A 15,691-nucleotide genomic window follows, 5' to 3' on the forward strand; every position below is an offset into this window, starting at 1 on the left:
GAGAGGATCGTCTCTAGCTTCTTCGGTGATTTTCCAGATGCAGAGGTAGGGCTGTTTTTGGTTTCTTTTCGCGCAGTGATCCCCGTGTGCCTTCTGCCTGATTTTTTTTCTCTCTCCTCCCTCTCCGCACTCGGGGAGACGCTGAGTGCTGATGGAAGTCTCCCCCACGACCGTCTGACGCGCACAGACAGCCGCCCGGAGCCCAGCCAGCCCGTCAGGACCAGCCCAGAGTCTGCCAGCTCAGCGCATGCTTACTGCTCCGCCCATCCACCATAGGCAGTCCCAGGCTCCTCTCCAAACTAACCCTCTCTCTCCGTGTCCTCACGGTCATCTCTCCGCCCCTGCTCCCCGCCAACAACAGGCCATCGCGCAGGGTGACACCTCTCTTGTTTACAGTTTAAAATGTTCTCTTCTTCTTCAGTTTTGTCTCTTTGCTCGTATTAGCCACTAACTCAGCCCCGACAGGCTGCTCCGAAAAGACGGAAAACGCCGTTACGTAATTTAAAAGTTCAGTCTCGAGAAGAGCAGGCGATCCTTCTGCAAGACAAACGCACATTTTCACCACACGAGCCAAAACATCCCGTACTTGGCTCGTACACTGCACTGTCGTTAGAAATGTCAGTAATTATAAGGATGCATTACTGTAGCGGTAATTAGACAAAGCTGGTTATAGCAAATGCAGTCTGTGAGGTAATTAACAGACAGATTATCCTTTTTAAAAGCTTAGCTGTGAGCACCATTTTTACCTTAAAGTGTTTATTTTTTTAATTTCATATTTTGATAATCAATGAATCAGTAAACAGAACAGGATTTGCTGCCCCCTCTCCCTTTTTTGTTGTTGGTACACTGTCGCCATAAGTTGTAAGAAAAACACATCAAACATATTTTAAACCTTTATTTGTTTATTTATTTACAAACTTTTCAGTTGCTGCATCTACAGTAGAAATTCACTACATTGCCTAGTTTGTCATATTTGGCTGAATCCTCATATAATTTAGTGCATTCTTCGGGACAAAAGAAAGAAGAAAACAAAACAAAAACAACCCCCTCTTGTTTTTGTCATTTGGATGGAAATTACACACCAATATTATGATTTGAGCACATAAACAGTGTGAAAATGTCACCAACCAGCAATTTCACCTTCTGGAACAGTTCCCTGGGCCATTTACTCCTCTTTGAGGTTTCACATAACCCATTTGTTTCTCACAGTAATGGTAAGACTACAATTACACGGTTGAATTTGGGAAACAAAATGTCAGCGTGTTAGATTTTAAAATTTAAATGTCAAAAAAAGAGAAGTGATTGCTTGTCTTGTATTTTGTGGTATCAGCACGTTACAGACAAAGCCAGTGGCACCACAGTGATAGTGTGTGTGTTTGGAATGTAAATAAAGGGTAACCTGGAGTGATGTGGCCAATGCCGAGCTGTAAGTTACTGTAATATATTAGGATTAAAAGCCTTTTATTGTCATTATAAATGTATAAGTCAGATGCAAAGAAAAAATGAATATCATACAATAATTTGTACAGTAAATGTAAAAAAGTGGTACATAACAACATTACTAAATAACCAATGTAGATAAAAGGGATCTAAGAGGTAATGTGTCATTTCCAAGGTGCAAATATTTTGCTGTATATGTATCAGTGTGTACACCACTGTTTTCTGGTCTTATAGGCTTTTATATATGTTCTAACTTTTAAAGGAATTCACGTTTGTAAAATAACTAGCAGCACAGATACCAACTCAAACAGAAGTCTCTGTCATAATCAATGCAACTTTTTTTTCTAACTTTTTTTCCTGATAGGTTTCTGTCCGGCCCATCTTGTGCCATCTAATGTGTGAGGTGTGCAATATGGCAGTGACTCGCCCTGGGTTTTCCTTTTACAACCACCAGGGGGCGTAAAGTTACCGGGTGGAAGGTGAAATAGCCTCCGGAGCCTTACATTTACTGCGAGAAAGTAAAAAATAAAAACAGTAATCTAACACTTCTATTAAAAATAAATAAAATGCATAATAAATAAATAAATAATGGGACTGAATGGAGTATTTGTACCATCAGTGTTGTAAAACATTAAAACTCCATCTAGCCTATCTTCATGTTATTGGAAAGTAATAAGCGGGGGCCTAAATAATAATGTCTGTGGAGTTTAAATCGTCTGCTATATCTGGAGGCATTACGATCTGATTCGGGATTCATGAACAAATGAATATTCCAGATAATATAAAGATGATTCAATGATGATGATGATTCAATATTCAAAGATGAACAATGTAGGCTTTATGAATGAAAGGTAAAGAGGGGGTTTGTTTCTTGGAAGCATTTGTAATTTGGTGAAACGGTGCTAAGACGCACTTGTCCAGAAGAGGGCTGCTTTAAAAATCACTGCCACGGTTTCCAGCACTGATCTCCCACAGATGTATTCCTCTATTCTCCTGTAAACGCCCGACAGCGTGCAGCCGCACCTGTGGGTAATTACTAAAAATGCGCCATCGTGAAAAGATATAAAGCTGCTGCTGCTGCGGCTCAAAATTCCGGATCAAATCCACTGCTCCCGTCCTGTGACTTCACTCCATGCATGCTCCATATAGCCTCTGTTTAACAGATTAGATCAGGTTACTGTAATTTAGCCTCCCGTGCTTCCACTGTGGGTCTGTCACACCCAAAATGGTGAACAACATTAACATTCAGTGTGTGTGTGTGTGTGTGTGTGTCCCTAAAAGCCCTCCCCGGTGCGCTGTTGCTGTGCAGCGTTGCCAGCTCGTCAGCTGATCCCTCTTGTTCCCTTATCGCAGCTGTTGGATTGTCCACCCCTGTAGTATTCCCGCTCTTTATTTGCTCATGAGCCCGAGCTGTCACGGTGCACTGACATTTGGGTTATAAAATAAGAATTTAAAATAATGTTGTTGTTGTTTTGTTTTTTTTTAAGCCTATTTATGTTGAAATCATAGCCCCTCTCTACATAAAGTATATTTAAACCGATTCAAGCCATGTGACGGGAAACCATTAATGATTCAGCCCAGCTCTGTGACGGCAGATCTGATCACAGATCAGCTGTAAATGCCCCCCAGGTTTAAACATTTCAAGCTCCCTCCGCGGCTCTCCACATGTGTCGGTGTATTTCTGCGCTAAATAGTCCTTTGTTTACGCGCAGTCCTCCTCCTCCCCCCCTCTCTCTCTCTCTGCGGAAGGAGGCTTTTGGTAGTGCAGTGTGTGACTCCTACCAGCTGTTTCCCGCCTTGAAAGCCATCCGATCAGCTGCGCACACACACACAGACACACACACGGTCATGCAGAGGGAGAAAGCAAAGGGGAGGGAGAAAGAGAGAGAGAGGTAGAGCGCCACACACAACGAGGGAACCCCATCAGCTGGAAGTCGAGTAACATTACAACTCTCAGCAGCCTCAAAGTACTACATTACACGGACGAGGCATTCATATCTCCTCTGTGGATTTAACCCGCATCGGATCACGGGGGATTTTTACCCACTAACGTCATCATTTTTCCCTTTTTATACCACGGAGACTGTTTGCTGCTTTTCTTTTTTTCCCCTTAAAAAACTGCTGGTGGTGGGGAGGGGGGGCACCAAACTGGCGAGAGGCGAGCATGGAGTATTTCATGGTACCAACTCAGAAGGTGCCCTCCTTGCAACATTTCAGGAAAACGGAGAAAGAAGTGATTGGTGGTCTTTGTAGGTGTGTATGCCACGCGCGTTTCACCCGACATGCTGTGCCTGTTATTATTTTTATTGTTATTATTATTATTATCACCGTCATCATCACTATTATCACCATCAAGTCATCTGCTGAGAGCACCGCGCACTTAGCGATGTCGGTTTTGGGCAACACGCTTGGTCTGATGTGTTATTGTGTACACGACCCTCTCACGCGGAGCTGCGGGCATTAATTAACATCAAACGGCGAGATCAAGGGGCGACCGAGCACGCGGGGGGCTCCCGCTGTGTCCACGGCGTCCTCTGCGTGCTTTTATTTTGCATCTTTGACTGCGAAATCGATGTATTTTGTGGCTAACAAACATAAACCACGTGGTTCCGTGCACACCACGCTGCTACTCGCTCAGCGCATCCCCGACCTATTTGTGCTTAAATAATCCCTCACCCGTGGCCTATGTGTACTTAAATTTACACGAGAAAGGGAAAGTTGAGCTAGCGGGCGTCGCGGTGTGTGAAGGGGTCTATTTTCGCCTCGCACATTCGTGGGGGTTGACGATTTCGCTCGCAGGGAGCCGAAGTTTATTGTGGGTAGTGCGGCCATGCTTGTGGCTTGTGCAAAAAAGTGATGGAGGTGGGGGGAGTGGATGAGAGAGGGGGTGAGAGGGTCTGGCGTTTGTTTCCTGTTTATGGCGCCCTGTTTTCATTCACTCCAAACGTTAAAAAAGCACTGCTGTTGTCTTATTCGCCCCTGTTTTAGGCGGCGGTGGTTTAAATGGCGTTTCTGCGCTTCCCGTTGACGCTATCGAGCCGCCTCCACTGCGTCGTTTCATCCCGCACCTCTGCCATGCTGCCTGCCGCATTGTTGTAATGGCGGAGGACACGAAAGTCTGCTCGGAGCGCGAAGGTGGTGTCGGGCACTGTGAGGACGGAGGAAGTGTGTTTGGGGGACGTTAAAATACGTTTCCCGTTGGATTTGTTCGGTAAAAGGAGACATTTGGCTTTTCGCGGGGAGGCAGGAAAATTAAAAGTGGCGTTATTAATAAGGGGGTGTGTGTATGTCGCGGAAGGCCCGTCGATACGTCCGCAGCCCTGTTTGAAGAAGGAGGCGGAGGGATCTGCGACTGTTGCTCCTGCTGCTGGTAGTGACATGGGCAGTCTGGGAAATGTAGTCCGCTTTTCTGCGGGGAATTGGTGCACCGCAAGGAAAGCCGGAACTTTACCCAGACAAACTTTAAATGCTTTTACAATTTAAAATAAAGCGGAAATTGGCACATTTTTTCTTTAAACTTTGACTCCGTGAGCACACTCTAAAGTCCTTATCACTCAAATATAACTTAATAAAAACCAGAATGACTAAAATTTGTATCAGTTCTTGTTGTAAAGTCACATTTATTCAGCAATAAAATACACAGTTCGTTATTAATTAGCTTTTTTAAATCCCTGGATCTGTAAAATATAACAGTTTTTAAAAAAAATGATGATCACTGTTATAGTTTTATTGTTACATTTTATCTGCACAACAGTTTTAAAACTCATGTCCAGGTTGTTATATTTGAGACATTTTGGCAGTCTTGCTGGAAAAGCAACTTGTGATTATTAATGTATTTGTAGAACTCGTAGAATTTGAAGACAAAGTTAGAAAGGCAAGGTTGAGATGGTTTGGGCATGTGCAGAGGAAGAAGAGTGGATAGGTTGGAGATGAAAGATGGACCTCCCAGTTGAGCAGATTGCATACAGAGGGTTGGAGTGACAAGAGAGGTTGCTAAGGGTTGGATGTGATGGAGGCAATCGAAAAATGATGTTGAAGATATTTGTGGAACCATATTTCAATTTGATCAGTTTTAATCAGCCTGTTGGTTGAGCTTTGTTTAGTTTCTTGGGTAATAATTTAAGCCTAAACTCACTCTAATTCAGGCTCTAAAGTGGCCTGCGTTTGTAAAGTTCAGGCTCAGTTGGTCATGTTTTGGCAGTGGATCTGTTTGTTGGATGTGCTGCTGCAGTGCTACACGTGTGTGTGTGTGTGTGCGTGTCTGTGTATACACACACAGACACTGCTTTTCTAATCTGCGTCTGCACAATTGTTCCCAATGTTTGCACTAAGGCAGCTGAGTCAGTACAGATAAGAGCTTGGTTTCAGAGAGGGTCCCATAGATAGTGTTTGATACTGAGGATGTTAGAGGAAATTCACTTAGAATTCCCCCTCAAACTGAATTTAACCATGTGGAATGCACTGATTCACAGTTTAAATATTGGAATGTTCATAATAAACTATATGCTGCTGCAACATTGACATATCTTCTAACACGTGCTAACAATTCAAATAAACAGAACTTGTGATCTTTCATAGGTTTGTAACAATTTCAGTTATTAGCAATGATACATGTAGTTGCTAGTGAGCTGAAAGGACAAAGCCGCTGTAAATACCTGTGTAATCACAGGAACGGGCCAGTCATTTCTGCTCTTTGGTGGTGATATAAATACACACTTTAAAGAGTCAGCTCACATAAAAACAAAACAAACAAAAAAACAGTTGATGTCAAGGGGAGCAAATGCTGTCAGCTTTTTGCTTTTCCTCCTGTGTCCAGATAATTTCTTATGTAATGCAGTTCTGGTATATGTAAACTTAACTCAGCTGCAGGTTTACTGCATTGGTGAAGAGTGGAGCAAACTGTGCCTTGGCATAAACTGTTTTTATTGGAACTATTTCTTGGGTATAAAGTAGTTCCAACAAAAACCATCAGGAGAGGCTTGCCTGTGCTTGCAATTAGTTTACTAACTTGACCACTAATAATTTCCCCACACTAAACCTTGAGATGTTTTTGAAGTGAAATGAAGGAAAGTGCTAACGGAAGTACGAGAAGAAAGAGCAAATTGAGGAAATCTGGGCTGACCAAAAAAAAAAAGATTTGATTAGCATTCGCAGCAACAAGTTTACTTGTGGCCACTGAGTGTGCCATCAGCACCATATTAGTAAATGTTTTTTGTTTTAACACAGATTGGTTTATTTTTAAGTCTTCTTAAACTGTACATTTTCCCTAATAGCTTTCCTGCCTCTCCCTTCTTCCCCTAGCCTGGCCAACATTCCTCTGACCCCAGAAACAGCCCGGGACCAAGAGAGGCGAATCCGTAGAGAGATCGCCAACAGCAACGAGCGTCGGCGTATGCAGAGCATCAATGCTGGATTCCAGTCACTTAAAACACTCATCCCACACAGCGATGGAGAGAAACTCAGCAAGGTGGGTCATAAACAGTGATTTAAATTAGATGATGAGTTAGCTGGAGCTGGAAGGGTCTGAACTTGCTTTCATAACCAAACTGTAATGTTGTTCTTCAGGCTGCCATCCTGCAACAGACGGCAGAGTACATTTTTACTTTGGAGCAGGAGAAGACACGTTTATTGCAGCAGAACAGTCAGCTCAAACGAATCATACAGGTAAACCAGTGCGCTGCCCATGCAGACTGTTTGCAAAGGAGTTAGCTGTCTTTTCACTATCATCAATCTTAGCATTCATCTAAAGCACATCTCACATTTCTGTTTGCGCTCTCTAGGAGTTAAGTGGTTCCTCCCCCAAGAGGAGGCGTGCAGAGGAGAAAGATGAAGGGATTGGCTCACCAGACATCCTGGAGGAGGAGAAAACCGAGGACTTAAGAAGGGAGATGATCGAGTTGAGACAGCAGCTGGAGAAAGAACGTTCAGCCAGGATGAATCTAGAAGAACAGGTGACGACAATAACGCAGTTTCAAGAGTTTGAAATTCCACCGACTGCTGTGGTTTGAACTTTTCAGAAATATTATCCTATTTTTTTGCATCTTAGATGCGGTCCATGGATGCCCAGTTGTACCCAGAGAAGCTGAAGGCAATCACCCAGCAGTTCCAGGAGCAGCAGGCCCAACCGCAGAGCCTTGTCCGTCTGCAGCAGCACAAACAGCTGGAGAGGGACCTCACTCCAGCCCACAGCCCACAGGTTGAAACATCTGCATATCACTGACTGATATACTTTAAAGATGTATGCTTTTTACTGATATAGAAAAATCCCCTCTGTTTCAGTGTTTCAATAAAACCTAATGAATTTAAACCGTTTTTGACACAGAGGATTAGTAAATCAAATCAAGAGTAAAAATCTGGCCTTTTAGACAAATTTTTAGCTTTGAGGTAAATATTTTTGGATTTGTCGATGGAATGATAGGATAAAAAATTTAGACCTTTTGTCGTCATTGTTCAGCTCAGCGTTTCCTTTCCCCCTCTGTTCATCCTTTTAACATATACAGAGGCCATGTGCAGCAAGCTCTTGAATTTGACACACAAAAAAGTGTTTATTTTTGGCTCATTAGCCTAAACTCATCAGCTGGCAGGCACCAGATTTCCCCCCCTTCCCCCTCCCTAGCATGTAAATTTTTTATGGACTTTGAGTCAATTATGTCAAAGTGTGTTGCGTTTTCTAAAAATACACACACACACACACACACACACACACACACACACACACACACACACGCAGCTAGACTAGTCTCAGAGTCTACCGTAGATTTCACAAAGACATGTGGACAAGGACATGACAGTCCTGTCCATGTCCACAGTTAGAGCTGTCAGCAGCTCAGACAGATTTACAGTGTGTTAAATGAGCCGCTCACACGTCTTTCTGCCGGTGCCGTCTCCAGCCCTGATAGCTGCAGCGTCCTGTTACTGCAGGCTTACCCTAACTGAACATGATGCCAAATCAATCATCGCCTGATGTCTGCCCTATCCGCTCCTTGTGGCAGCTGGGCTTTTGCAGTAAAAGATGATTGACGCCCTTTACATTAGTCATATGACACTTTGTGACTCCATAAGCAGAGCTGTGTAATGTAACCTCAAGTCAATATCAGTATGAATTTGCAGAATTACAGCAACACTGAATTACCCCGGGGGGGGGGAAGCTAATTCAGGTGTGATTTACTGTATTGTTACCATCATGACTACTGAACAGTCTAGGACTGCATTGCATGACTCATTTTAATATTGCATTTTAACTTGTTATCATGTTAACATCTCAAAAAAAATTGTGATAGGGTCATGTTTAGCACTATGCAGCATCTTCTCTTTTTTTAACAGTCCATAAACATCTGGGAACTGAGGTGATCAGGGGCTAGACTTCTGGGAAAGAATGTTGTCCTATTTTTGTTTGATATAAGAATTTAGCTGCTCAGTAGTCCTATCTCTTCTTTGTCATAGTTTTCATTTCATAATGTCAATTGAGCTCAATTTAGGGTTTTTATATAAAGCACTAAATCACAACAGTCCCCACAAGTCACTTTATACTGTAGGGTAAAGACTCTATAGTATTCGAAAGAAACAATCAAACATACCTCTATGAGCAAGCTCCAAGAAGTTGAACTTAATTCTTCTCAGTATTAATTTTATGTTTTTATAAAATGCTGCAGGCAAGCGTAGATGTTAGGTGATTGAAATGTGAACTATGCGCCAACTTCATCACTACTTGATCAACAAAAAACAAGTGTAAACAATCTGCATTACTTTTGCGAAACACTTGTCACTTGTCTCCTTATGTGTGGAAAGTTCTCACCTGCAAGAGAAGAATACAAATCCAGCAGTGATACTGAGTTGAAGCGCTCTGCCAGTAGTGAATTAGACTGCAGGTCAATGAGTTCAAGCTCAACATCACTGGATCCATTATTCAAACTGCAAGTGAAGGGAGCTGAAATCATGTGCATTTCACTCTCAAGTGTTTTGAAGTCTTCAAATCACCTTGAAAACTCATTATGCAGGGCTCCTAACATGGACAAGTACCAGCTGAGGGGATCAGCTGATGGTATGGCTTCTTTCACTGTTGACATGTAAGTGAGAATGGTGTTCCCAAATCGGCTTGAAAGAAACTGCAACTTTCTTATGAAACCTTTTTATGAAGCTTTACATTTCATGTGCAAATTGGCCCTGTCTTGCAGTTTGGTATTTAGTTCATTCATTAGTGCAGTCATATAAATAACAAATGTAAGACTGTATTCCGTTCTCCTGAAGAGCACTCTGAATTATCCTTGCCTTTCTTCACATAAAACTCTTAAATTTTTACTCTCAAGTGCGACACTCTTACCCAAGCTGAGCCACCTGACAGCTGTGTGGTAGCCTATGTCACCATTTTCAGTCTCGCGTCCCTCCAAAAGTCTAACAAACGGTGCTCTTGCCCACATCAAGTTAAATATTTCAACAATGATATGGTTAATTTTTAGCACCTACTTACACAACACCTCCTGGTGTATAATACAATGCAGAGATACCTATTTCAGTTCTGGGATCATTTCAGTCCCTTTTTCTTGCATCCACTTCAGAAGGCTGACATTTTCCCTGTCAGATTAGATTTTTTTTACTCGGGGTATGCTAGCACAGCACAGTCCACAAAACACTCTTTTATAAACTCCCCAAGAGAAATTGGCTTAATGTTTTTTTTATGATTTGATGAGACTCTTCCATCCCTAGATCTGTAAAGCCTGGTAAAAGGTCTTTGTCGTTTTGTAGCTTTTTTTTTTTTTAGCAAAGGTTCAACTGTCTGTTCCCACTCTGCATAGGTTCTTGTATTTCTCTAATGAAGAGCTAAAAAATTTCAAAGTTTTTCTAACTTTTAATTGAGCTTTGGCCGAAAGACGACTGCAGTCTTTCACTATTATGTTCACATGTGCCTCTTTTTTGAGTGAATGAGCTTCAACATGCATTTCTGGTTAGCATCGTAAACCGTTCACAGACAGTGATTTCTGGAAGTGTTTCTGACCCCATGCAGTGATTTCCATGACAAAATCACATCTGTTTTTAATGCACTGCTGCCCAGGAGCCTGAATATTACAAGTGTTCAGTATTGATTTTTGGGCTTGTCTTCTTTGCGCACAGAGATTTCTCCAGAATCTCAGAATCTTTTGATCATATTTTGTACTGTAGATGATGAAATATTCAAAGTCTTTTTCAGTTTAACATTGAGGAACATTTTTTTGATGATTTTGCAGTTTTCTGCAGATTGGTGATCCTCTGCAAAGATTCTGACCCTCTAACATGCTCTTTAATATACTCAGTCATACTACTGACCTGCTGCAAATGAACCTAATTATTTTAAAATGCTCCTCCAAGTTTTCTTTTTTATAAAACCACTTACTTTTATTATTGCTCCTGTCCCAACTTTTTTGAGGTAGTTTTTGCCATGAAAATCAAAATGACCTTAATTGTCTCAGTTTATTAAACAACTGATATGATATATTCTCTTCTCCTTTGCATTTTACACAGGATCCTAACTTATTTGGAGTTGGGGTTGTATTTTTGTATTACTGCTAACGTTATTTACAAATTTAATATATGTTAATAGTAAACGGTGCAGGTTAAAAATGTGCCTTCAGTGCACTGAGGTTGCAGAAGTGATGACATGAGAATAATAAACGGTGATTGCACCTTTCTACCAGGTGTTGGCCCCTGCTACTCCCCCAGCCCCTACACACCACGCTACAGTCATTGTTCCTGCACCTGTCCAGACTCCTCAGTCCCACCATGTTACTGTGGTAGCCATGGGCCCAGCATCAGTTATCAACACAGTTTCCACATCTCGACAGAACCTGGATACCATCGTTCAGGTAAGGCACAAAATCCTGCCTCATATCCCACCACTAGAGGGGGGTGTTGTCGCTGACATCTGTTGCCTCTGTGTTTCCCTCAGGCAATCCAGCACATCGAGGGCACCCAGGGGAAGGGTGGCGCCGGGGAGGAAGAGCAGAGGAGGGCGGTCATCGTCACTTCAGGACGTGTCCTCTCTGACGCGGCAGGCTCAGACACAGCCTCAAACAGCGACGGGCCGGACGACTGTTCACTGCCTTGAGTTCATCCCTGACGTCTTACGTACCATACACTCACATGCACGCACACACCTACACACAAGCCCCAAGCGGAGCAGGGCTACAGGAGCCTACAAACTCACAGCGCTGTTGTTCGGTGGAAAAGTCTGCTAGTTAGATTGAAGCACTTGTTTTGTTTTCTTAATCAATACACGTCATGTTGTACCGTGATAGGCAGCCCTTATGGTTTACACTTAGACACTCACACATGCAGCCTCTTCTGTTTTTTTTCCTTTCCTCTGCTTATGTCTAGCGCCGATCCTTCATTCACTCACTTACACAAGCTTTCTTCGTTAAACTATAGAAAGACAAATAGAGCGACTACTTCACTGACTATAAATGCTCTGTTTTACTGGATACTAGAACTTTCGAATGTCAACTAAACATTTCCATTAACTACCAGGACTGTTATCTCTCTGTGCGCCCCTGAAGTCGAAAAAGGAGACAAAGTCAATGAAGAGCCCATTGGTGTGGCGTCAAAACCCCCGCACCAGAGCAATTTTTTTTCCCGCCCCTAAGCTGAACATCCTTTAAACCTTCCTCGGTTCCCGATCCAACTGAGCTGTATGGAGAGACACTGTGAGGAAAAAAAAGACTGTCCTAAAGTTCCACCTTTTAGGCTTTGTGTTGAGAGAATGTGTTATTTTACTTTTGTGAAGTCGACCTTTTCATGCTGTGTTTTTCTTAAGAGTCCTCTAACAACAGGTTGATGAGAATTTCAAAGCTGTTTTTCATGGCTGACTGGTGCTCACAGGAAATGAAGCGAAGCTCGAAAAGAGAGTGCACTTACTGGTTCAAAACGCTATTTTATTTTTCTTCTCATGTTGTTTGTTTGTTGCCATTTTTGCTGGGCTGGGATCCCAGTAAACCCACATATCTTGACCCACATGACTTATTCTGTTTACTCGTGGTCTGACCAAAAAAAAAGTTTTTAAATTTCTTTTTTTAAATTTCACATTTCCTGACATCTTCCCTTTCTGAGTTTAAAAACACATGGCTTTTAAAATAAGCTACTCTTTGGGCCCCTGTCGAGTAACTGTCACATATGTGTCTCTTTTAGTGTTTTGAATCAGCGAGGCTTAGCGGTGCTCCGGACTCTGGTAGTCTGCAGCAGACCCGCTTTTGCCTTGAAATTCTTGCACGTGCAAATATAACTTGAATACAATCACTTGTTTGCTCGATCTTAAGAGCTTGTTCTATTTAGCCCCTTCCAGTGTAGTTTGCTTGTTTGTTTTTTTGTTTGTTTGTTTTGGGATATGTATCAAAGCAGAATATGCTTAAAATATGAGGAAAATGCCCAGTCTATATGCATTTCTTTATATTGAATATTTATCCTTTAGTGCGTTTTCTGTAAAATGTACCATGTTTTTTTGTTTTTGTTTTTGTTTTGTTTTGTTTTGTTGTTGTTTTTGTACACATTTCTGCTTACATTTTTATTTGTTCTGTTGCCGGGAACTCTTGGTTGACGGACAGATTGACAAAGACATGTAGCGGAGAGAGGCTGCAGCATGCCTTACTAATAGCAGGTGCAGGGAGGCACTGTGAAGCCAGCCTTAACACAGCCCTGGGGTTGAGGGAAGTTTTATTTTTTTATTATTATTATTTTTTCTCTTACCTGCGTCATTTGGTAGCCGCTGGAACCCCTTTTTGTTTCGAGCTATCAGATCAATCCAGCTGGTTTGTGTTGGAATACTGTATATTCCCAGTCATACTTTGTTTTTATTTTACTATGCTTTTTTAAAAACAGGTTGCATTCATATGGTCCTGAAAGAGTATTCAAAATGCGATTTCTGGTTACTAGTAGATTTTATTATATTTTAGCCCCTTAAAGCCAGTTGATTGGCAAAAATATATATACACACAAATATATATATATATGCGTGTATATATATATATATATATATATATATATATATAGCCACAAAGAGACGTCAGCATTCCATAAATGTCCTTTAACAGTTCATTTTTCAGAAGATTAGTTGCATCTTTGACGCATCCCTCCTCACCCCTTGCGTCAGTGCATAGATGGAGCTTCGAACCGCTGCACAGATAAATCGCGGAATTGCCCTTTAAAGAAAAAACTATTGATGTCAGCTGCACTGCAATAAGCAGAATTAAATGATGGGTTGTTTGCGAGTGCTTCTCTTGATAGGAAAGGGGATTCCTGGATATGGAAAAAGTTTGCATGCTCTTCTGTTTGTGGAGCTTGCTTTCCTTATTTTTTGCCGTCTGTTTGCATTTGATCACTTTCCCCTAAATCCCAGACATGGTTTATTTCCATCTACGTTTTACGCTCTGGGTCGAGTGTTAGGAAGCATACGCGGACATATCAGGTGGTCGGAGAAGTGGGGTTGGCTTTGAGGGGGTTCCACTAAATAGGGTCAAGATTACAAAGCACTTACTGTACTATATAGGAGTTTGCTTCTTTCTTGTTTTTTGTTTGTTTGTTTTTTTTATATGAAGGAGCATCTCCTCATTTGAAGCTCTTGAAGTTGAGTAAAAACCGCACAGCTGTGTATCCCCCCTTTCCCTCCATGTCCAGTCCTCCTACATCTTGTCCTGTCACATTCTTTTGCAGTTTTTATGCTGTCTTTGTTTATCCGTTGACAAGTCTGAGCTCTCTTCTCATTTTTCCGCTTGTTCTCCTTCCTCTACCCATTTTTTTTATTTTTTTTGTTAGACCCATCAATGGATATGGTCATCAAGAAGCTATTTTTTTTTTTTTTTTTTTTTTTTTTTAAAGAGAAACGTTTTGGGGATAAAGAGGCTCGTGCCTTTGTAAAGACAGAATAATAAAGTTTGTACTTTGTTTTGTAAACACTGGGCTTTCTGTGTGTCTTTTCTGTTTCTCTGGTAACAGTTATTCTAACACAAATAGTGACATAACCAGCTGAATTTGATTCATTTCCAGTTCTGTTTGGCTGTTACTCAAGCAGTCGAGTTGATGCACAAGTGTCTGTTCCTGATTGGTGGATGGGCTGTTCAAGCCTCCCTCCCTCCCCTGCTCAGTTGCTCATGGCTAAATTAAGACTGACCACCTTCTCTGTAACAGTTAAAATTTACACCAGGGACGGTAGACTGCATCTCCCGTTGTCATCCTGTCTCTTGCCTCTTGTTCACACGCTCGCACATCTTGTAGAGATACTGCTGGTTTTGGTGTCTGGGGTCAGCTGTTCGTGTCATATCAGGATGTTCTCAGTCATTTAGTTAATAACCAAAATCAGGAACGTCTACAACAAAAGTTGAATGTGGTATTTATTTCAAATGTCATTGACACGTTGAGAGCATGGGTACACCCTAGATCAGGGGTGTCAAACATAAGGCCTGGGGGCCAGAATCAGTCCGGCAAAGTCTCCAATTCAGCCCCACCTGCTGTGGAAAATGTGACGGGCATAAATTTTGCTGTTTTCTGTGGTCCCCTGCTCACCCACTGAGCCTAACTGACACCCATATTAAGAAACAGAAGACTCTTTCTCACTTATTGTTTAGATATGAAAGTTGCTGTATAATTTCTCATATTATAAAGTCTGTAAATGTCCTCATACTCTCCTCCTGTGCCTCAGGTCACCAGCTAGACTTCCTCAGACTCCTCTGATGGCATCATCATCCTCCCAGATTGCTTTGACAAACTGGTTTCGGCCAAGCCAAAAGTAAAACAGGAGGAAGAGGAGGGTTTCCAGCACGAACTTGTGCAGGGATGCCCTCCGAGAGAGAGGCAAGAGTTGACAGAGGTGGTTCACCGGCAAACACTGGGCCTCCACCCATCACTCGAATCAACACCACCATGGACCAGGTGCTGTGTGCCTCACAATCTGTGGATGATGTGACGTTGTTCTCCCTGGGAATCAGGGCTCCTATTTTCTGGACCCCAGCTTCTCCCATCAGCCTCCTTTAATCACCAAAAAGTCCAAAGGGAGAAGCTTTATAAATGAGCTTAGGTTATAAATGCTTTGGTGTGAGAAATTAGTGCAATCTGTTACCAAGCAAATACAGCGTCAGTATCTGCGATACTAAGTACCGGTACTTTTCACTAATACAGACACTTTATGTAAGGGAGAGCGACGTGCTCAATCTGCATACTTTTTAATCACGACTAAAGATGCAATTTTTATGATTGTGAATTAGTTAACACAACAAAACACACCTTCCACAGTTTT

General features: G+C 42.0%; 1 protein-coding gene across 2 annotated transcripts; it reads left to right on the forward strand.

The window, feature by feature from the left end:
* The first annotated feature begins 237 nt into the window (after nt 1-237).
* On the forward strand, nt 238-14,272 carry tfap4 (transcription factor AP-4 (activating enhancer binding protein 4)). Of its 2 annotated transcripts, none has more exons than XM_080905969.1 (7): nt 238-374; nt 6,742-6,907; nt 7,006-7,104; nt 7,221-7,391; nt 7,487-7,636; nt 11,109-11,276; nt 11,360-14,272. In XM_080905969.1, the coding sequence occupies exons 2-7, from the start codon at nt 6,833-6,835 to the stop codon at nt 11,516-11,518; spliced, it is 822 nt and encodes a 273-aa protein (XP_080762095.1). In that variant the 5' UTR covers nt 238-374; nt 6,742-6,832; the 3' UTR covers nt 11,519-14,272. The 2 variants fall into 2 exon arrangements, with proteins under 2 accessions (XP_080762095.1, XP_080762094.1); XM_080905968.1 differs by lacking the exon at nt 238-374 and adding an exon at nt 3,264-3,693.
* Nucleotides 14,273-15,691: the final 1,419 nt, after the last annotated feature.

Source organism: Rhamphochromis sp. 'chilingali' (assembly GCF_963969265.1).
Source record: "Rhamphochromis sp. 'chilingali' genome assembly, chromosome: 15".
NCBI classification, from domain to species: domain Eukaryota; kingdom Metazoa; phylum Chordata; class Actinopteri; order Cichliformes; family Cichlidae; genus Rhamphochromis; species Rhamphochromis sp. 'chilingali'.